At 51.2% G+C, this 22998-nt stretch overlaps 1 protein-coding gene across 4 annotated transcripts; it reads left to right on the top strand.

Moving 5' to 3' along the window:
* Positions 1–8725: 8725 nt before the first annotated feature.
* On the top strand, positions 8726–22847 carry SALL4 (spalt like transcription factor 4). Of its 4 annotated transcripts, XM_038159350.1 has the most exons (5): positions 8726–9043; positions 16155–16480; positions 16586–18689; positions 19279–19586; positions 20686–22847. In XM_038159350.1, exons 1-5 carry the CDS (start codon positions 8974–8976, stop codon positions 21103–21105), a joined length of 3228 nt encoding a protein of 1075 aa, XP_038015278.1. In that variant the 5' UTR covers positions 8726–8973; the 3' UTR covers positions 21106–22847. The 4 variants fall into 4 exon arrangements, with proteins under 4 accessions (XP_038015278.1, XP_038015277.1, XP_038015279.1 ...); XM_038159349.1 differs by having other exon boundaries at positions 8727–9043; positions 16155–18689; XM_038159351.1 differs by lacking the exon at positions 8726–9043 and adding an exon at positions 9472–9699 and having other exon boundaries at positions 16155–18689.
* Positions 22848–22998: the final 151 nt, after the last annotated feature.

Genomic DNA, 22998 nt, shown 5'->3' on the forward strand with positions numbered 1-22998 from the left:
GCACACGCAAGGTGACTGCCAACCTCCCGGTGCTTCCCACCCCAGCTGCTCTCCCTTCCCTCCCTGGAAATTTCCAAGTTAATCTTGGAGATGAAAAGAAAAGTTTGAAAAGAATTGTTCTTGGAGCCCAGATTCCTGATGTCCCGAATGGCAGCAACCCCCACCCGGAATGGCTGGCTCCTGAGGGTAACCTGAGCCCTCCCAATTAACCAGCCCAGATAAAGATGGCTCATGCTAAAGATGTCACATAACACCGGCCTTGGAAATTGGAAAATCTCAGCTACAGGGAAGGTACCCGCTCGGCTGGATCAATAGTTTCAACATCTATCAATATTTGGAGACGATTTACTCTCTTGATGTGCAAAATTGAGTGGATTTGTGCACCCGAACCTAACAAGAGCAGCTTCTTGTGGAAAACCTCTTTAATTAAAAGGTGTAAGGGCCCGTTTTCAGGTAAGAGCTCAGCTCTTTCTGCGAGGCTTTCTGCCATCTGTAAAATCCCCACTCGGATTTTGGGAGCTCAGATGCGAGCTGATCCCAAACCTGGAGGGGCAGGAGAGGTGTGTTACCAGCTTGATTTGCACCTGCAATTAAACAGACACCCGGGCCAGGCCAATTTACACCGAAACTTAATTGCAAGCATAAATCTTGTGTGTACAAATGACATATAAATAAAACCTCTCCCAGGTACCCGTGATCTGCTACACAAAGGAGCCAAGAGTCCCACATCCCCTTTATTTTCCTGGTTACAGGTCTCACTTTGGGCCACAGAATTACTTTAATGCATTTGTCTTTTTGCCTAAAAATACCTAACTGTGGGATGTCAAAAAAAAAAAAAAAATCAGGGCCCAGTCTGTCCTGGCACCCTTTTAAACGGGGATGTTGTTAACAATTAATCAGCAAAAGAGTGTGGGGGTTGCAATTTATTAACTGCTACTCCAGGGCCCTGGGAAGGGGCTTTGCTGCTCTTGAGTTTTGGGGGAGAGAGCCAGGACTGAGTGCTGTGAGGAACAAGTCAGGGGATCGTGGCTGGCTGGTTTTTTTGTTTCCTAACCCATATTTCACGGGTGGAAGGCACTTTGAGACCTCAGGGCTGAACAGAGCTCTTGCTGTGAGTGCCAAATTCCTGTGCAAGGAGAAGGTGAAGAAAGGGAACATCCGAAAAAGAGCAAACAGCAACACGAACAGCCCAGGCTGGGTGCTTCCCCCGAAAACACCTCTCTCATAATGACATTTCCATACAAAACTGAGTGTTTGGGGGCCTTGGGGACGCCTGGATTGGGAGATGGAGGGTGAGGGGTGAGCTGGAGTGCTCTGGTGCCTGGACCAGGCTGGAGCATCCTCCCAGGAGCGCTGGGATCTGCAGGGAGGCTCCCTGAACCAGGACTGGGTCCGTGGAGGGTGGAGCTGTGATTTCCTTCGGTCTGGTCCCTTCAGAGGCAGTTAGAATTTTGGTTTTCTCCCCGAACTGTGTGCAGGAGGGGTTTTGCACTGCTGCCGTTGTGATCAGCCTGCTCACGGTGTGACCTACTTACCCAGGGGCTGGAGGCTCACAGGAGTGACAGACCGAAGGCCACAAACAGGAAAAGATATCATATGAGGGAAAAAAAACAAAAAAAAAACCCGTTTTCAGCCTTTGTCCTTTACGTGCTGCAAGGTGTCAAGCCCTGAGCCAGGCCGGGACCATTGTTCTGCCCCTTTCAAATGGAAATTCTGCAAAAGCCACATCGGCCAAAGGAGTTCTCTGCTTCAACCCCGGCTCCTGCTCATACCCCAAATAAAACCTGAGGCCTGTTAGTCCATACTTAGGACTCGTTCCTAGGTTTCAAAGCTCCTTTCAGGCACAGTTTTAGCCTAATCGGGCTGTAGTACTAGCACGGGCAAGATTAAAAAGTGGCAAGGTTACGTTGCCTCTGACTCGAATGGGCGGCAGGAATCTGATTTAGGGTTTTTACCAGTGAACTGTCTGTTAAAAAATATCTGGAGCTCCACGGGCCTGGCTGTGCCCACACAGGAAACAGGCTCAAGGATTGCCAAAAGTTTGTTGATTTTTCAGCTTTCATGCTCCAAAGATATATTTCCTTTGAAGTGTCTCAAATAGGGTAGTATCCAATTATATTTGTAATCCCAATCTAATTCAATCAGGGACTCCAATTATAGCTGATCTGCCTCTTAATCTAGTTAAAGTCTGTGGAGTAGACTGCACCTTGGCTAACATAACTACATTAAAATTTAGCTGTTGATCCGGGGATAACCAAGTTACAAGGCACAACTAGCTGAAAAGTGGGAGGTTTGCAATGGAAATGGGTTTATCCTCGTTGAACCCCAGCCCTGCACCAGCTCTCCTTGCAGCCAAATCCCTGCCAAGATTATCACTGAGAAGGGCCTTCAAAAGTGCTTTTGTTCTGAGCCCAATACAGCTGATTCAGCTTCGGCTGCTTGTTTTCTTCCTCCTGAATTCTTCATCCCAGCTCCCCCCACATCCCCAAGGGCATCACCTGGGAGCTCTCTGGAGCCTTGCAGCTGCCTGGCACCTTCCCTGCTCACCCTGGCACAGCTGGAGCAGCCAGGCTGGCACCCAGGGGTGCCACAAATCCACCCTCACCTGTCACCCCAAGGGCCTCCCAGGGCACTCAGGGGAGCTGATGCCCTCAGAGCCCAGTCTGAGCAGAGATATCAAATAACATTAGAAGTGTAATCCCACCTTCAGCAGGCTCGTCCTGCTGTGGCACTTCAGCATCTCGGAAAAGTCAGCCAAAAGTCCCTCAGCTCATTTCAAAGGGTGGCATTGGAAATGCCATCAAAGCTGGGGACGACACATTGAAATCAGTTTCTGGAGACAATTCTGGCAGGCAGAGCACAGCTCCAGCTTTGAGTGTTGGACAAGGACCTGTAAGGAACGGGGAGAGGGAAGGGATCAGCTTCTTCCACACTCTACTCTCGGTACCAGATCTATAAATTGTGAGAGGACAACAATACTCAATAAATTGTGCAGGTGCTGAGGGGTGATCATTCTGTTCTGTCCCTGCATTATCCCTCCCTCCTGGCATAAAGAGTAGAGCACTAAATGTGATCATTTTAGGTATAAAGAGTAGAGCACTAAATGTGATCATTTTAGGTATAAAGAGTAGAGCACTAAATTTGATCATTTTAGGTATAAAGAGTAGAGCACTAAATTTGATCATTTTAGGTGTTCAAGTCATCACGCCAAGCTTCATAAAACCAGCTCATACATTTGTGTCCTTTTTTCTGTCAGCTTTTATTTGGATATATTTGTGTTCGTTTCTATTCATGCTTTTAAGTGTTGATGTTTTGGGTTGGGTGTTTTCCTATTGACTTCCAGCCACAACTGTTGAAGACAAGGGGCTTGGGGATTTTTTTAGTTGGTGATGATATTTTTCATTTTTTTAATTAAAAGTTGAGTTATCAAAGAGCAGATGGCACCTCCCAAACCTGCTCTGAATCTCCACTCACAACTGGTTGCCAGTCCTTCTCAAAGTGTGGCATGAACCAAATTCACCCACATGGAAAGGAGCCAAATTTAGGACTGGGATATAACTGATAAAAGTAATGGGAAAAACTGCTGTAGCAGAAGAAATGGAATTAGGTCTACCACATTCAACAAAAATGTTATTAATCATAGTCATAAAAGCAGAAAATGAAAGCTAATTTTACTAAGTAAAAGCCCCCTGCTAAGTGGTATTTTGACATCTGAAAATAATTCAGTTTCGATCCCGGTGCTCCGCTGACACGAGCAAGGAAATTGATAATTCTCTCTCGAGTTGCTGTTTGAAGTCATCCCCACACAGACAATTTTCTCTGCAAGCACCAGGAGCACAGAGCTGGAGCCAAACTCAGCCCTGTGCCGGGACAGGCAGCGTGCTCCACGTGCCTGTCACCGGCTGCTCTTTAGGACAACACAAAGCGTGACAACAAATGGATCGTGGAGCAACGCTGCCTCAGTATCTGAGACATTTGCTACCCACTAACTTGTATTTTCATTGCCATCTGGTTCAATATTTCACTGCCACGTTCAGGTATTGCTTGGTAATCCCTGAAAAAAAAAACCAAAAAACCTCATAATCCAATTCCAAAGCATGCAGGGGATTGAGCACAGGCTGTGGCAGCCCTGGTGCACCCTCACACCACTGCTGTAAAAAGGGGAAATGATGAGACGCCTCCCTAGGCTCCATTACAGCCCGGTGCTAAAGAAAGGTTTGTGTACCTTGTCTGGGAGGAAGGGATCTCACGGGATTCCTGTTGCTCTCCCTGATGTAGCACTGGGCCATGAAATTCAAAGAAGTCAGCAGACAAAGCCAAGTTACACCTACCTCTGATCTTGGGTTCATTCAGAAGCAAGTAAGTGTTTGAAATTGAACAAATATTGCAGAGGAGGGGGAATGTTATTCACTTAACACCCAGGGGAACCCGTTCTGAAATCTCCTGGTACTCCTGGGGAAAGCTGGACCTCGTGCTCTCAGGTTGCATCTGCCATCTAATACAAGACACTGCACAAGGACCCCGAGAAATCAGAGCTGATAAAGTTTACTCCTGCGCAGGTGAAACGCTGGGGCGTTTTAACAAACACCCAGAGGTTTGTTTGTTTACCTGCCTAACCCACATGCCTCTCATTCCTCCCGGCTGGCAGCTCCTTGGTGGGTCTTTCAAAAATTTACAATTCCTGCGTTATTCCCTTCCCTTGTGGGGGAGAGCTGAGCCTGGAAAGGAAGCTTCCAACGTTGGCCTGAAGATTAGTAATGAACAGGGTACCCCGTAAGGATGAAACCCTGAAAACTCACATAAAACCAGGAACATGGCCCGGTGACAGCTCAGTCCTGTCCGCATTAACATTGGATTCATTCCCTCACGGAAGCTGCTCCTGCTGGCTGTGTTACCTGTGCTGGACCCAAAGCACCACCAGGTCGAGCAGGGAGCTGTTCCCTGAGTCCTGAGCGGTGGCTGAGGCTGCTGAGGGATTGTTCTCCATCCTTCTGCCACTGCTCAGTCCCACTTTGGTGCCTCTGCCTTGCTGGCTGGGTAAGGTCTGAACCCTAATTCTGCTTCCAATGACCACGTTAATTTGGATATCTCTTCTCTCTGCGGGTGATGATTGCCACTCAATGAACACAAACTCGTGTCTTCAGAACTTCTCCCCTGTGATCAGGTTTGACCCAGCTGCTCAGCAGCTTCTAGAATGGACGGTGGACTGAGGGAAAACATAACCTTTCTTTTGCTATACAGGAGAAAAAAAACCTCCCTCCATTATCATAGTTATAATGGCATAAAAGGTGTTTAAAGAGGAGTCTCCTGGGTTTGGGTTGGGATGGAGTCTGCTCTGCAGGAGTCACTGCCCTTGCCAACACTCACTCTCACACCCTTATGAACTGGTCTGAATGAGAATGTCTGAGTCTCTGACTCAATCTTGATTAACTGGCCCAACCACGAATGCTAATCGCCCTGATTTACATTGCCTGCAGAGCTAGGGACAACTTCATATCAGCAACCCCGCGGCTCCCTTGGCGTGCTCCAGCGGGGAACTTCAGGGGAACTTCCCCGGAGCCTCCCAGGCACTGGAGAGGAGCCCTGGGAGCCTGCACTGGCAGCTGTGTCTGCCAGGAGCTGCAGCCAGGAGCAGGGCAGCACACCCCAGCCAGGTGAACTGCTGTGCCTCAAAGACCTTCCTCCTTTTCGGCTCTCCGAGCTGAAACGCGCAGGAAAAGACACTTTCAGTTACACTTGGATTCTGAACACATAAAAAAAAGACTTAAGTTTGAAACTTGTGTGTTCTTCCCAGCAACAAAGTGAGCTGCTCAGAGGAGACAGGATTTGAGGCCATGTCCTTTCCCTTGGTGGGAGTTAGCAAGCGAGCGCAGGGAGATACACACAATATATTCATCCTCAGCAAACACCCCCATCAGATTTTGCCGTGGATGTAACCGTTCTGCACTCCATTCCAGAGGACAGGAATTTCCAGCTGCTGGCGAGTTCCTGGTGGCAGGAGCTCCACGTGCTGCTGAGGCAGGGTGTTCAGAAAGCTCCTGTTATCACCGCGAGCTGCTCCTGGAAATTCGCCTGGCAGGGACGCTGCCGCAGCTCTGTTGGTGGTAGAAGATTGTTCCTCTGGACTTTTCTTAAAAAAATAAATAAAACGTCAAGCCCGAAGAGGAAGCCTGCTATTTTTCAAATCCAGGAGCTGTAATCATGCTAATCCATATGATCGTGCCAAAGCCAAGCAAAATGCTTTTTGCATATGATGTAATCAGGCAGGGTAGCCTATTTATAACCACAGGCTGGGAACACCTTCCAGAAAAATACAATCAGGACAGCTTTCCCTTGGTCACATTCTTGCTCCCCGTATTTTTCACTTTCTTTGTGCTCTTTCTCCTACTTGTGCTGTCTTCCCAGCCTTAAATACAGCAACTTTTTGATTTTTATTTTAAACTGATGCTTCCCATGCATTCTGTTTTACCCGTGTTTTAGAGCTGTGCTGAGTGAAATCAATACCAAAACTTCTATTGATTTCATATAATATATTCCTTTAAATTCAGTACAAATGCTCCACAGGAGTTGTCTATTTTAAGTATGGATCTACTGTACAGGGCTGTCAGTCTCCCAGCTGGATACATAAGCCAGCGTGGTTTAATAAATTCATTGGTGTGGCTTGGGAGCTTTCCGTGTAATAACTGAAAATCTGCTGGTCATACTGAGCATATCAAGTGTAAAAGGAGAGGATTCATCAATGTGAATATCTGTCTGTGGATCGATTGGTATCAATCTTGTTTAACAATCTATTTCCTCGGGACACACTTTGGGAACAAAGAGCATTTCAAAGTGTTGGTTAAACAAACAAATATAGAGAAGCTCTTCGGGCAACATGGGGGTGGAGGAAACACCAGACAGAAGTGGTCACATTTCAAATTCCTGTAAATCTCTCCTATTTCATATTAGGAAATACAGAGTTTCTCTTGATGCAATGTGCCCATCAAAGCGCATCAAGAATGGGGGTTTTAAACCATTTTTTTGCTTGCAGAAGAAAGTGGCCTGGAAACCAACACTTGTCCCCTGACCTCCATGTTCAGTAGTTGTCCGAGGAGGAGGGTGACACCTTCTGCTCTGCAAGATTTGTGTTATCCTTAGCTAAATAAAACCCCCTTATGAGACGCTGTGAAAACAAAACCAAGCCCCGAGAGGATACAGAACTAATTAGATCAGGCTGCCCTGCTCACCTCCATCTACAACAGCAAGAGATTTCACGCCTGTCCCATCCGGGTGCCCCGTCCTCAAGCACCACCAAAAGAAAGAAAACCCTGACCAGTACTTGGCATGAGTGTGCACAGCACAAATTTTGGTGCAGAGTAAATGTTGTACAGCCCCCGGGGGTTCCGCAGGGTAAGAGTGCCAGTAAAGAACCAGGTGAAATGAGCCCGTGGTGTTGTGCAATGTCCTGTGGCAGTTGTGCGGCTGCCTGAGGTGCCATCGCTTCCTCCCTCCTGCTGGAGGGGTTTGGGGTTTTCAGATTTGGGGTTTCCACCGAGCACCACCACCTTGTGCACCGCCCCATGCCCTGGGGGGATGCTGCTGGCACAGCAGCCCTGCAGCTGAGCCCTCCCTGCCCGGGCAGGAAACTGAGGCACGGACCCTGCCCCATTGCTGCTGAATGCAGCGAGGGCAAAGCCAGCGTGCCTCCAGCTGGACCCGATTCTCCTGAGCCCTTGTCTCATGTCCTCCTCCTCCAAATCGACATCATCATCTCTTCATCAAATAAATCTCTCTCCAGTGTTTTCCAGCAAAGCACTCCATTTTCATAGCTACACCTGGGGCGTGCGTGTTGCTCTACGTTAAATCGAAAAGCAATCACGTGTCCCATGGAGATTTTGCAGTGTTTGGAGTTTTTGGAGTGTTTGGAGTGTTTGCAGGTTTTGGAGATGTGCAGTCCACATCTCCCCGCATTCAAGGATCCTCACATTTTTGCTTTAGTGAGATCAGTCTGGCTTTGGGGGGGTCAGGGTGACTCTGCTGTGGCGCTCGGGGGCTTTGCAGCACAGCTCAGTGCCAGGCTCAGCTGAGCCGGGTCCTGCAGCCACCTCCAGCCACACGGACCGTCCCCAATGTGCCACCCAGCGCCGGGGCCACCCTGCCGGGGCTCGTGGGGAAGATTTCCGCGTGGCTCTCGTTCCCATGGAACCCAACAGCCGGAAAGGGGAGTAAAGATGGAAATTATTCTGTCTGTATTGACGCAGCCAACTTAGTGTGGGAAAACACTCTCAAAGCGCTGCTGCTTCAACTTTTTCACACGTGCCTCACGTTTTCACTCGCTGTTAAAAATCCTCCCGGCTCAGCTTCGCCCGCTTCCCAGAAAGAGAGACTTTAGAGAGTCCTCGGACAGCTGAACCAAACCAGCCTAATTACGCTCCGTCTGCATCCGCTTTTAAAGCCCTCCAGCCGCCCGGCCCACGGCGAGACCCCGCGCTCGCCCCTCTCGGTGCGCTTCCCTTGCCCCCCGAGCGAGCGACAAAGGGCAGGATGAGCATTGTCCCGGGCTGCTGCGTGCTTTAGGGCAGGGGGGCAGAAAAACTCGCTAAAGCACGGTATAAACGGCGCAGGTGAGACAAACAAAGGTATTGTCGGCGTGCAGGGGGAGAGCGGCGCTGCCGGGTGTTTGTTTACCGGGGGTGGCCGGGGCTGTCCCCGCTAAAGGGCTCACGCCTTTGTCGCCCGCCGGGGCGGGCCGGGCGCGGGGACTACATGGCCCAGCGTGCCCCGCTGCGCGGATCAATGGGGCTGATTTGAATAATCTGTGAGCCCTTGGACTCAGGCCAATCAGCCGTCAGGGACCCATGATAAATCGCAATGCATTATTGATAATAATAATTACTCTGACATGCGCATTCCGCCCAAATTTCCCAACTCTAGGAATTTGTTGTGAAGAGGAAAATAATTGCTACTATTGCATGCTCCCGATGCTGGTGCACCATGTCGCGACGGAAGCAGGCGAAGCCCCAGCACATCAACTCCGAGGAGCAGCCCCCAGATGCTGCAAGTGGTGAGCGCGGAGGGGGCGCGGGGCGGCCGCGGCTCCCGGCTCGGCTGATGCGCGGAGGCGGCGGCGGAGCGAGGGGCGCTTCCCGAGGGGCTTTTTCCACCCTCGTGCTTCACCCCCCGCGCCTTTCCCCCCGCGGGCTCTGCCGGGAGCCTGCCCTCGGCTGGCCCCGGGTTTTTTTTTTTTTTTTTGGGGGGCCGAGCTCGCCCGCGGGGCTGAGCGAGGCACGGGCTGCTCGTTATTTTTGGGGGGGTTCGGCTTGGGGCGGCTGCGGAGCGCAGCAATGCCCCGCACGCTCCCCCCGCGCCCGCGGAGCCTCCGCCGGGTCCCGCGTGGGGCCGCGGCCGCGTGGGAGGGGAGCCCCAAAAGCTCCCCGAGGCGGAGGGCATTGGGGGGATGGGGGTGAAGGGGTGGGGGAGAAATCACTCGGAACTTCGGAGGGCTCGGAAATGGCTCGGGCTGGGTTTGCTCGGTGTGCTTAGCACTTTGTCGGGAGTTGGAGGAGAATTTTTGTGGGGCTTAAAAAAAAAAAGAAAAAAAGAGGGGGAAAAAACCCCCTCCACGCTCGGACTATTTTTGTTGGAGATCACAATCGCCCTGGACCTTTTGTAGCTTGACCTCCAGCCATCTTTGATTTCCGACTTCCTAAAATAACTCCGGTGAGCTAATGTGGGGTGTGCGCGACGCTCTGTACCGGGGCGGCGTGGGGGGCTCAGCTCCGCGGCTCGCTCTCCCCGCTTTTGGGGCGCTCCCGTTCCCGGGCCGCGCCGCGGGAAAAGCAGAAATGCTGCCTGGAATCGGCCGGGAGCTGCCGGTGGGGCGGGCGGGCAGGGGAAGGGCAGGGGGCACTCGCTGGTGGCCCCCAGGGGAGCGGGGCTGCCGGAGCAGCATCCTCCCGAGCCTGGGCTCCTGCCCCGCTGCCGCCGCGGAGCCCGGGACGCTCCCGGGAGGAATGCGGCGGGAGGAGGGCGCGTCCCGTCCCGGCTGGGGAGAGTTTGTTCGGAGTCGTTGTGGTTGTTGTGCCCAAATGTTTCCGTGTGCCCCCCAAGAACTTTCTTTGGGATCTTTGCGTTTGGGACGGGTTTTGTTTCCGTGCCTAGAACTGATCAAAACCCACGCACGTTACGGGAGCTGCTTATTCCCAGCCCGCAGGAGGTTCGGGCTCTTTAATTTTTTTTTTTTTTCCCTCCTCCCTCTTCTCTTCTTTGAGTCGAAATGTGCAATTGTTGGGTCCGGTTAATGGTGACTTAAGAAACAGCATGCTGGCCAGAAGGCAATAAATCCCATGTTTAATGCATGACTGTTTTCCTTTGTGCATATGGTTAGGTTGGGGGATGGAGGTGATGTTTCCACATGTAAATCTCTGCCCGCTGCTGGAAAGGCACCTCCGGCCCCGCGCTGAAACAAAAGGGTTAATCACTCCTGATGCGGCCGCTGGGGCGGGGGAGGCGTGCGGGAGGGAGGGAGGGAGGATCGCTGCACGCCGCGCTCTCCGGGGCAATGGCCAGCTGCTTTTTTGTTATTGTTGTTCGGGCTTTTTTTTTTTTTTTTTGTTTCCCCCCTCCCGTTCTCAATTTTAACAACCAAACCCTGGGTGAAATCCCTCGGGAGCCCTCGGCGGCCGCCCAGGCCGGCGGACGTGGGGAGGCTGTGCCCCCGCCTGGGGGGATTCTCCCGCTGCTCGCGGGGTGCTGTGGATTTGGGGGGTCGGGGCAGGTCCCGTGCTGCGGGATCTCCGCTCTCCGAAACGCAACCCGGGCCCGGACCGCCCGCCCATCTCCCCAGCAGTCCCGATATTCCCCGCTGCAGGTGTGCCCGTAAATAATAAGTGATGAAGTTGCATAACAAAGTCGAAATTCCGCAGGGATTTGTCTGCGGCATTAGCGAGGCTATACACATACTCGTAATAATAAAATCAAGCCCTTATCTCCTTTTTTGCAAGTATTCCCTTTTTTCGCAGAGCGATTTGGGACCCACCTCTGTGAACAATGCAGCGGGTTAAAGTGTCCCGCGAACCTGGGGATCCATTAACAGGTCAAAAAATCAGCAGGTGGTCACAGGGGAATAATGCTACACACTGAAAATTAGCATTTCCACAAAGGGCTTGAAAATGCCTATTGTGCTGGATTGCTGCCATTAAAAATCGGATTCGTTCTTAAAAATACAGTATAAAACTGCAACTTTTTTTTTTCCTTTTTTTTCTTTTTTTTCCCTCAGGGTAAAATTAGCGTAGCTTTGCTTCAATTATATCTCCGATTCGTGCGCCGAGCTCTGTAGAACTGGAGAGTGATGTTGGACGAGGAAAGCCCGAGTTTTGTGGTGGTTTATCTTAGGTTTGTGTCGCCTGCCCGAAGCTGCCGGCTGGCCGGGCTGCGGGAGCATCCCCCGCGCCCGGGGTGCCGCAGCCCCGGCAAGGGGCAGAGGGTGCCGGGGGGCGGAGGGGGCGATGCCCGGCTGCATTTTCGTTTTACGCACGTGAAACATTATATTCATAGCAGGGACGGAGCCTTTCGCCGCGCTCGGCGGCATGTGACGTTTTGACAGAGCTGCTGCTCTAACCTTTGCCTCCTCCTGCTTGCCGTGGGTGGTAAGTTGATGTCAGGCTCACAATTAGGACTCTCATGCAATTGACCTTGGCAGCGGGGTTTGCGCCGCTCAGCTCGCTCCTAAACGCCGTGCGGGTGTTGAGCGTGCTCCAGGTAGGGCCGGGCAGGGCGGGGGGCGCGGGGCCGGCCGGAGCGACCCCGGCTCGTTCTGCGGGGCTGGCTGCCCGCTCCGCCGGCTGCCGGGGGCGGTGGCCCCGCCCGGGGTGCTGGTGGCCCGGAGCGCGGGCCGTGAGTGCCCTCCACCGACCGGCCCCGGCAGCGAGCACCGGGGGCGTTCCGAGCCCGGCCCGGCCCGGCCCGGCCCGGGGAGGGTTCTGAGCCTGGCCTGGCCCGGCCCGGCCCGGCCCGGGGGGGATTCCGAGCCCGGCAGCGAGCACCGAGGGTTCTGAGCCCGGCCCGGCCCGGGGAGGGTTCTGAGCCTAGCCTGGCCCGGCCCGGCCCGGGGGGGATTCCGAGCCCGGCAGAGAGCACCAGGGGGTCCGAGCCCGGCCCGGCCCGGGGCGGTTCTGATCCCGTCCGGAGCGGGCTGCTCCCTCGGGGGCCGGCGCCTCCGCTCTCCGCTCTCCCCGCGGGTTTTAGCGCTTATTCCGCTCTTCACGGGCGTTGATGCGCTGAGGTTTGTTCTGTCTTGGGGTGAATGTCTCGCCTGAAGTTGTGGATAGGCCAAAGGGTGAATTAGTGAGCGGATAATAAAATAATCACAACAATCGAAGCTTTGGGAGAGGGCGTGTGAGCAGGTGAAGTGCTGGTTGTGGGGATAACGCTTTCTGCCGCGTTTTGGGGTAGGAAAACGCAGCTGGTGAATTCAGCGTAGCAAGCATCAAGGCCTTTGGAGTATCTCTGTAAGTTGTCGTGCGTTTTACTTACTCAAAAAAAGTGGTTTTGTCACAGTTGAAAAGTGCTAAATGGTGTTTGGTAGTGGGAGGAGGGCGGCTTGGGGCAGTTTAGAGCTTTTGGGGGTCCTCTCCTTTGGAGGAGGAGAAAAGCACCGGGGACCGCGACCCTGAGAGCCACCGCGAGCTGCTGGCACAGGGTTCGTGTCCAGGAGTGGTGATCAATCCTCCGGGAGTTAATTTAAACCGGGGAGGTGCGTGGTCTTTGTTAACCTTAAAGTAAAAGTAGCTGGTCAGATGTCGGCTGTGGGCAAAGGTATCAAAAATGCTGAATAAAAAAAAGTGGGTGGGAAAGCTTGAGTTGTGTTTCACCCCAATTCGAGTGAAATGAAGTTGAGGGGAAAAGTCACCAATGGCTTAGATCAGTGGTAGGCCAGCAGCACCCTTCTTGAAATTGCATCAAACTCGATTTACCTCACTCCTTTTACTGTTTTCCTTAAAAAAAACAAAAAAAAAACACCAAAAAAAAAAACCACCATTTGAGCGGTGTGGATTTTATCAGCCTTCCTTGTCGATGACTGCCTTGTCCTACACAATAGTGGATTTTATCCATCCATTTGCCAGTGATTCAATCTAACCCCCCTGCTGGGTTTACTGCATTCTTCTAACTTATTGGATAACTAGATGCTGAGAGATAACATTCCTGAAATTCGGGGGTGGGGAGGTAAAAATCCCACAGCAGAAGCCCTGTCCCTGGGCAGCCTTTGGAGAGGGTGAAGTGAAGTGCACAGGAATGGTGGTGGCAGGGCAGTGCTGGGCACAGCTGCCCTCCTGGCGTGAAAAACCCCCAGTTCAGGCTGTTCTTTCATTTCGGTGGCCACTGCTGGGCTCGGGGCAGCTGAGGGGCTCTGCTGGCAGCCCTTGGGCCCGGGAGAAGAGCTAGTTACAGATGATTTTCACCGAAGCTGTTGGGTGTTTTACATAAACAGTCAGCTGCTCCTTTGTTATTCCAGCTACTGTAAAATAACCCCGCGTCCTACTTGTGAATTTATCTAAATCCCTTTCTTTGAGGTAAAAGGGGAAACTAATGCATAACTTCCCTGTTGGTCATGCAGCAAGTCGTTTCAAGCTCTGAACTGAATTTATTCCGAGTCCAGCTGATGCTTCACTGTCAGGGAAAGGGAATATGTGACAGGCAGGGCTGCCAAGCTCTGCCACCCAGCACGGGGACCCTCAGTGCACTGGAGCCTCTCTGAGATGGCCACTGCTGCTCAGAACCAGGAAAGGCACCAGAGCTCCTCACAGTTACGAAAATGAGGAGCGGGGGCTGTGCTGGAGATTGGGAAAGGGGCATTGAATTGAGTGTGATCTTATCAGCGCAGAAGTAGAAAAATAAGAAGTATTATCAAGGGGAAGGAGATAAATGATCGGATGCTTTGAAGCAGTTAAAGTTTGAGGGCTTGTCTAGACATTATCCTGGAATATCTCCTTGGGGGTGGGCAACAGTGTTTGGTGCAGACCTTTCTGTGCCACTGGAAAAAGTAAAAGCTGAGGTTATTTTTTAGTATTTCGTGATGTGGAAACAGTGTTGTTCTGCCTGGGAGATGGGACTGGGAAAGCCCCAAATGCTTAAGGGTAAAGAAATTTTTATGTTTTTAGTGTATTCTATGAAACAGGAAAGTAGGCAAAGACCTCTCAAGTTAGTGTGGAATAGTTCTGGAGGCTTATTGTCTTTTTTTAATCTTGGTGCCTTCTTTCCAAGTATATCTGCTCAGACTCTTGCCAAACGAGTTTAAAATGATCTGTTCCTGATCGTGGTTGACTCTGTTCACCACGTTCAGCATTGTGCAGTAGTTGTACTTGTCTGCAGGCTGGACTTCTCTGTGTGTTTCTAGAGTTAAATCAGCTTTAGAGACGTCACTTTAATGATATCTGGGATGGGAAATGAGTGCTGCCATTCTTGTTTCTTTCACTTCAGGAGTTGTTTGGGCTGAAGGGGAAGTGTTTAATTCTCCCTGTTTAAATGGGAGGCATCCAAACATTTTTGATCCTAGCAGTGCTGAGAACTCCCTTCCTCCCCGCTCAAGGACTTGTGCAGGTTTGGATTTATTGCTCTGCAGATCACAGCAGAACAGGCCTCAGATACTCAGGAATTTTTGTTATTGATCAAATGTTTATTTTTGCAAGTAAACTTTCCCATGCACTCCCTGCCACACAGCACTGAACGGTTGAAGTTTGCTTTGTTGAGCACACACGGTGCCCTTGCTGGGGCCAGAAGTGACACGGTTTGCCATATCCTCCCTCAGAGCGGTTTTACACCCCCTCGAGCAGGGTAATGTGCTCGGGTTGCCACCTGGACATGGTCCCCTCCTCGTTCAGGACACACCCGGGGGTGGTTTGGCCACACCTTGCACACACCAAAGCCGCAAGAAGCTCCTGAGCTTCACCTCCTCCCACCCTGGGGGCAGCTGGGGACCCGGCACCGGAGCCGGGGGTCTGGGCAGCACAGGGGTGCCACCCTGCACCTTGGCACCCACGGAACGAGAGCAGAGACAGTGAGCTCCGGGATGTCCCAGCCCATGGGGCTGGAATCCTGCCCCAGCCCTCTCTGCCTCCCCCTCCTGCCCCGAGCTCTGCCCCACCTCCAGCGGGCTGGCAGTTTGTTGTTCGAAGGATGGCAAGGCTGAGCAAAAACATCCTGTTTTGGTTATAATTTCTCTTCACCTCTTGCAGTTCAGATATTTCCCCGAGTTTGGTTTTTTTTTTTGGGGTGGGTTTTTTTTGTCCCTGTACAAATTCTGCCCAGTCTGAGCTGTGGTGTGCCGCTGGTGGAAGGGCAGGAGTGGACTTGGAGCCCAGCTTGGCTTTCCCTGCCCCTTCCCAAAGGTGGGTGAGTTGTGGGTGCAGCTGAAGGAGCCTCCTGTGAGGTCGGAAATGCCTCGGTGCGGTTTTGTGAGCAGGACTTGTTACTTGTATTATTTTTTTAATAATCATAAGTATCAATGGAGGCACGTACCAGTGTCAAGTTCTGGATTTAATCATTCCTTGCTACTGTGTCCATGTACAGATTATTATTGGAGTGTGTTTGCTTTCAAAGGATTTCAGAGCTAATATTGGCCTTGCTTGGCTGTTGTCAGCCCTCTTGGCTTGTAATTACTTTCATAATTGCAGAGCAAAACTCGTTTAGATCGGTACAGGAGGAATTGCTCAAAATTCCTGTGTTAAGGATCTTGTATGAATTTTTTGAGAGGTGGTTAACAGCATTAGAACCTGAAGTGTAAACAGCAGGTATCTCCTGCGTGGTGTTTTGCTCAGTGCTTCAGTGCCTTCTCTGTCCTGGTGTTCCTTTTAAGCTGTGTTGCAGGTGCTGCCTTGCAGAACTGTTCCAGGGGATTTTTACCTGTATAAAAGGATTTGGAATAAATCTCTTTTCACTGAGCCTTGTGAGAGTCGTTTTAAAATAAGTTTTTTCTTGTAAACTGAACTGAGATGCAGAGTTGTTTGGGGTTGTGAAGGAATTGGCATCTAAACAAAGAGCAGAACTTCAGATTGATCTGCAGACTTGATTCCAGTGTCTTATACTTGAATTTTCAGTTTGGGTGGAGTCAGTGATCTTAATAGTGAATGCTTGGTCTAAATCTAGCAATTAACAATGTGACTTTGTTTTATTTTAAGGGAGTCCACAAGACGTCCCAGGTGATAGAGATGGTGAAATGAGTTCCAAAAGGTGCCGCACGGAGGAAACCAAAATCTGTGAGAAATGCTGTGCAGAATTCTTTGTTCTCTCCGAATTCCTTGAGCATAAGAAAAATTGCACTAAAAATCCACCTGTTCTAATCATGAACGACAGCGAGGGGACAGTCCCCCCCGAGAGCTTCTCCGAGGCTCCTCTGGGGACCTTCCCGAGCGACCGGATGGACGGCAGGACACGCAAGGACATTCAGGCCAAGGGCTGCACTGGCTCTGTGGAAAAGAGAGAAGGAAAAATGGATGCTGAACCGGTAGGAGGAATGTACCTTAAAATAGAACCCCCCCTGACGCCTGCAGCCGCCGGCCTAAGCTATCTACCAAAACCCAAAGTACCAAACACTAACGTGACTTTACAGACCATCCGTGGCACTAAAGTGGCCGTGAACCAGCGGACGTCCGACGCCATCTCCTCCTCGGCAGCCGGGTTCAACGCCATCCCCATGATCCTGGAGCAGCTGGTGTGCCTGCAGCAGCAGCAGCTCCAGCAGATCCAGCTGACGGAGCAGATCCGCATCCAGATTGCCATGATGGCCCCCCACGCCCTGCACCCCTCCATAGCAGCTGCTACTGACCCGCTCAAAGCTCTGGGCGCCCACATGTCCCAGCAGCTCTCGGCTGCCGTGGCTTTAATCGGACAGAAAGCTGGAAGCCAGAGCCTATCACTGGAATCCTTGAAGCAAGGAAAACTACCTCATTCTAACACTGGCATTGCGGCTGCCAGCTCGCTGGCTGCTGGGCTCTCCTCCTCCTTCCCCCTGAAGCCAGAGGGGAGCCGAGGCCTGCCCGGCTCCATCTCTCAGTTCCCAAATCCTTTGCTACCTCAGTCCTCCGGCTCGGTCATCTTCCAGAACCCGCTTTCGGCCGTCTCGTCCGTGATGGATTCCTCAAAGAAGGGCAAGGGGAAGCCGCCCAACATCAGCGTGTCCGAAAGCAAACCGAACGCAGAGGAGCCCTTCTTCAAACACAAGTGCAAGTTCTGCGGGAAGGTCTTTGGCAACGACAGTGCCCTGCAGATCCACCTCCGCTCCCACACCGGGGAAAGACCCTACAAGTGTAACATCTGTGGGAACCGCTTTACGACCAAAGGAAACCTCAAAGTGCATTTTCAGCGTCACAAAGACAAGTACCCCCACATAAAGATGAATCCTTACCCAGTTCCCGAGCACCTGGACAATGTTCCTACCAGCACTGGAATCCCGTACGGGATGTCTGTGCCACTGGATGAATCCAACCTGATTGTGGACAGCAAACCTCTCCTAACAACTCTGCCTACCTCTGCGGCCGCCGGCGCACCTCAGACCATCTCCAGCCTGGCGGGCATCAAGGAGGCTCTGCCTGGCACGTTCTCCAGTGAGCTGCAGTCGAGGCCCTCTCCCGAAAGCGAGGGTGGCTCCTCCTCGTCGGGGGCGGTCGGTCACGAGTCGGGAACGGAGCAGAGCTTGAGCTCACCACAAGCTGCCTGCGGCGTGAGCATCTTCCACGTAGGTGGGTCAAACGAGCAAGGCTCAGAGACATCAAAGCTCCAGCAGCTGGTTGAAAATATCGACAAGTCCACTTCTGACCCCAACGAGTGCCTGATCTGTCACAGAGTGCTGAGCTGCCAGAGCTCGCTGAAGATGCATTACCGCACCCACACCGGGGAGAGGCCGTTCAAGTGTAAGATCTGTGGCCGTGCCTTCTCCACCAAAGGGAACCTTAAAACCCACTATGGTGTCCACCGGGCCAACACCCCCCTGAAGATGCAGCATTCGTGTCCCATTTGCCAGAAGAAGTTTACAAACGCTGTGGTGCTGCAGCAGCACATCCGCATGCACATGGGCGGGCAGATCCCCAACACGCCCATGCCAGAAGCCCCCTGCGACAGCGCCGAGGTGGATCCTGCCGTGCCTGAGAAGAACGGAGACGTCGGTCGCCCAGAGGAGATCGTGGAAAGCATAGACATGGAAGACGACGTGGACTCTCAGGATGGCCCCAGGAGCTCCTCCAAACCTCCTACTCCATACGATGCACAATCAGAGTCGCCCGCCGCGGCCGCCGCCTTCTCTGGGGTTGCAGCGCTGGAGAATCAGATGAAGATTGCCGCCTCCTCGCTGGGCTTGCAGCGGCAGAGCAGTCTGAAGTCCAGCGACAACGGCTCGGCAGAAAGCGATGGCATGACCAACGACTCGTCCTCGGTGGCGGGCGACGCCGACTACCAGAACGGCAGGAGCCCCGCCGCCTCCGAGGCCGCGTCGCTGCAGGCGCCGTCCCCGGCCAACAGCCAGGCTGAGAGCGTCAGCTCCAAGTCACCCGCCTTCAACAACCAGGAGGATGCAGGCACGGGGAGCAAATCAGAGGGTGCTGAGAGCGCTCCTGCAGAGGTGGAAGGGGTCGTCGGAGCTTTGGATTTGACGTACGGCAATATCGGCCGGAAGGTCATTAAGGAGGAGCCTGGGCTACACTTTGCAAATGGAGAATACGGTGAGTAGTGCAGAATGCTGGCAGGGACTTGGGGTGGGGCAGGAGGAAATCAATCCTAAAAGGACCAACAGGAAACAAAACTTCCTCAGCTTTCCCCTCTTCCTGCTCCTCTGTTTGGATAAGGGCATAGGCCCTGTAAAGTTTTCCTAAGTCAGGCCCAAAATTCAAAGGCTTAACTGCTGTCATCTCCTTAAAATTAATGTAGACTGTGCTCTCTCTGTCTTTCATGGGCTCACTTGACATCTCCTTATAGCTCTTTAAAAATACACATTGGTGTTTTAAGGGAAAAATGCTTATCCCATGAGTGTGATGTGGAAACCCTAAAATAGTCTGTGGGGTTTTCAGGCTCTGTGGCACTGAGGTTAAGGTTGATCTGAATTTGACCTGAAAGACTTTCTATCTCATAAGCTCACCAACAAACCCAGGGATGACCTGATTTGTTTTGGGGTATCCTAGGAAGAGTGGTGGCCTCTGCAGATGTGCTCTTCAGGCACATACAGCTTCAAAGGCGGGGCTTAGGGTCTCAGCCAGGCTTAAGCTTGGAAGCACAATTAGGCTGGGATAAGCATCACCTTTGCTTTCTTTCCAGGTCGAAGCAGTATTCCAGCTGCTTTTGTCAGAGCCCCACCAGCCCTGATAAAAATGGAGCTGCCCAGCGATCGTCCCCTCAGCACTGGCCACTTCATTGGCCCTCCAGCTCTGTCCCCCGGGGTCACCCCTCTGCTGGTGCCACGCCCCAAGTTCTGCCGTCCTGCCAAACAGCACATCTGCACTACCTGTGGGAAGAACTTCTCCTCTGCCAGCGCCCTGCAGATCCACGAGCGCACCCACACCGGGGAGAAGCCCTTCGCCTGCACCATCTGTGGGAGAGCCTTCACCACCAAAGGCAACCTCAAGGTGGGTCCTGTCTGTTGTCATCTCCTTGGTCTGTGAGACTAAGACTAGGGGTGGAAAGGCTGTTTCTAATATTTGATATATTAGATATATATTTGATAATATTTCTAATATTTGCTGCCTCTGAGGCAGCACTGATTTTCTTTCAGTTCCTCAAATACCTACTTTTGACCCTTGTCTCCTTGCTGAGTTTCTCCACACAGTTTTTTGTGTGAGTGTTACTGAGATCACCCACAGGTCCTTTGCTGCTGTCCTTGACTTTCCTTTTGGGATGGAAGGGGAGGCTTAGCCCTCCCTAAGCAGATTGCTTTCTTTTTTTAATTTGCATTTGGATGTGTCAAGACATGAGCATTTCATAGACTGCTACGAAATGCTGCCTGCTGGGTAAATGCATTACACTGCGCTGCTTGGAATTTCGTGAGATGAGGAGGGATAAACTGGGATAATCCTGAGATGGCACAAAGTGCTTGGGGATTGTGGCTAAGCACACGCTGAAGAAGTGCTGAGAGTCTGTCCTTTTGCTAGATGAATCCATTTGCCCCGTGAGGGATCCAGCTCCCTCACTTGCACTTCTCCCTCCCTGTGGGAACCTCTTCAAGCTCTTCAGTCCTCTTGCATAAATGCTGGTGGGGAGAGAAAATACTCAGCAGTGTGTGAGCAGTGCCTTGCTGGAAGCCCCAGCAGAATGTGGTGTGGAGATTTCAGCTTAAATGAACCTCTGCCAAATTACTTGGTGTTTTTTTGCATTACCCAGTGTTTTTTTCAGTATGGTCTGTTTTCAGCAGATAATGTGGTTTCTGTTTTGGGGGAGAGAGCGTGTCTTTGCCAACAGCACTTATTCCAAGTGTAAAACACAGTCCTTCAAGTCCTCTAGCAGCCAGCTCCAGAGAGCCACGGGGATGTCAGGCAGTGAATGACTGCGTCTTACACATGCCAGGAAGGGAACTCTGACAAGAACCACCCAACCTGATATTTACCTGAATGCAAACAGAGCAAGCCTGACTTCTTTGGGCTACTTGGCTGCAAGCAAAGTAGAATTTGGGTCCACCGTGGAAGAGCTGCAGAATTAACAATTCTCTTTGCTTCCCCCCCTCTCCGGAAGGTCCATGTAGGAACCCACATGTGGAACAACTCAGCCAGGCGGGGCAGGCGGCTGTCCATCGACAACCCCATGGCCCTGCTGGGCAACGACCCCAAGAAGGTGTCGGAGATGTTCCCCAAGGAGATGGTGGCGCCCTCGGTGAGCATCGACCCCGCCGTGTGGAACCAGTACGCGGCCGTGCTCAGCAACGGGCTGGCCGTGAAGGCCAACGAGATCTCGGTGATCCAGAGCGGGGCCCTGCCCGCCCTGCCCGTGCCCGTGGCCGGGGGCTCGCCCGTGAACTCTGCCCCGGCCGCCAAGGCGGAGCCGGCCCCGGCCGGCGGCGCCGCGGACGCGGAGAAGGCGGGCGGCGCCGCAGACAGCGTGCCAAAACACCAGTTCCCTCTCTTCCTGGAGGAGAACAAAATCGCCGTCAGCTAAAGACTCGGGAGGAGCTGACCTACAGAAAGAGCAAATATATATAGACACAAACGTATATTTTTAAGAGATTCCACTTCGGCCTCCTATTTTCCTATTGACGTGCAAATGATTTTATGGTTGTCTTTGTAAGAGTTGCCCAGAGTACAATCATGATATTGCTTTGCAAATAGTAATTAATAAAGAATAGGATTTCCTTCTATTTGGAAAGATGCGGGTCTTGCAAAGTAGTTCTTACGTGTGACTTTAATGTGTACAAGCCTTACAGAAGTTTCTACAACTTGAAATTCCAAAGGTTAGAATATTTACCTCTTTGTTTAGAGTGATAATGGGGGTTTTGAATAGAGTGGAAACAACCTACTGTTGATGGAAAAGCTTCTATTTACTGATGAGAAATGGAAACTATTGATGCGGGTAAATATCCTAGAATGTCTGCCACCCTCTTAGGATTTTTCTGTTTGGATTTTTGGCTCTGTGTGGTTTCTGAATGTACTTTTTCTTAATAATTGCTATAAAAACTACGAAGTTTTTTTTTAATTCCTTTGGGTTTTTGCCTCAGAAGTTCTATGAAAAGCAAGTTGCTGTTTTTCTTTAGTCACTGCTCCTAAGAAATTAATTCTTTGTGTTGTTGACTGCTGCTTATTTAATACTACTACTAGGACAGTCCTTCAAGTATAGTGCCAAAATTCCTGCTTCCAAAGATGTGCAGTTTTTCCTAGATGTTTTATTTCAATACCAAGAGCCCCAAACAAGCATGGGTGGGTATGTATATACTTTTTTTTTGTTTGTTTCCTCTTGAAAGGGAAGACTTGCCTTGGGAAGTCAGGTCTGAAAGCTCTGCAAGGAATCTCAGGTGACTGTTGCAATTTGCCATGGGAACTGGTTTCCTTAGCAAGAGACTTTTTGTTTTTATTTTATTTTTTTTTTCGTTTGGGTACTTTAGGAGATCAGTCTGTGTAAACCTGTATTTAAATATGAAGTATTCATGCTTAGGTTAAATGTTTTGTGGGTTTTTGGATGGCATTCCTGCTCTGGTCATTAAGGTTTTTTTGGTGGTCTGTGAGCTTGCATTCCACCAAAATGGTAATTAATGATCCCTGTGTGATGTATGAAGGTTGCTGGGATAGTCATCTGGATTCTAAGTTATCTACCTCATTTTTTTCCTTTTGTAGTTGTAGTGTCTATTTTTTCTAATAATGACCACTGTAATGACTGAGATCCAAGCAGATGCTTCCATGCACTATGTGAAACCAAAACCTGTTGTATTATTAGTGGAAGCACCTGAGGAGTTGCTGGACTGACCTTTCCCTATTCCTCCAACGCCTGCTGGAACTGGATGTGGAGTGGGATCTGAACCAGGCTGCAGAGGGAGCATTTGGTGTGGAAGGACTGAAGGAGGGAAAGAAACCTGGCTGTTGACTGCAGGAAATCTTCAAGTCCAGTCTCTCGTGGAAGGCCCCAAAAATGCAGATTTACCAAAAGTTTGTGTGATGTTGTTGCACCTGATTCTTGCTTATGATCTCTGTATGCCGAGTTGTGCCTTTCCTGCTGGACTCGTGGGTAAGAACATACCAGTACCTGTTTACACTGTAAGATGGATATTGTTACATAGACCACGCAAAAGGCATCCCAATTGTCACATTTCTACATTGTGAATGTATGACTTCTGAGAACTCTGTAGTTTTGAGTATCTACTGATGCGTTTCTGTTGACATTTTTGAGAATAAATTTTGGGATGGCTTTTTTCACACTTGGTGCTGAACATTCTTGTAGCAAGAAAGCTTTTTGTCTGCTGAAGAGCGGGTTCAGGAGGCAGCATGCTGCTTCACTGCAGGGACCTGAAATCCAGGAGCTGGAGTTAGGCTTTAGTTCACTGCTCAGAACAACAGGAACTAG

The sequence above is a fragment of the Motacilla alba genome, chromosome 20 (assembly GCF_015832195.1).
Source record: "Motacilla alba alba isolate MOTALB_02 chromosome 20, Motacilla_alba_V1.0_pri, whole genome shotgun sequence".
Lineage (NCBI taxonomy): Eukaryota > Metazoa > Chordata > Aves > Passeriformes > Motacillidae > Motacilla > Motacilla alba.

Coding starts and splice junctions, on each gene's coding strand:
- SALL4 (XM_038159349.1), top strand. CDS start 8,974: ATGTCGCGACGGAAGCAGGCGAAGCCCCAGCACATCAACTCCGAGGAG. Junction 18,690..19,278: donor CTTTGCAAATGGAGAATACG/GTGAGTAGTGCA, acceptor CTTTCTTTCCAG/GTCGAAGCAGTATTCCAGCT. Junction 19,587..20,685: donor CCACCAAAGGCAACCTCAAG/GTGGGTCCTGTC, acceptor CCTCTCCGGAAG/GTCCATGTAGGAACCCACAT.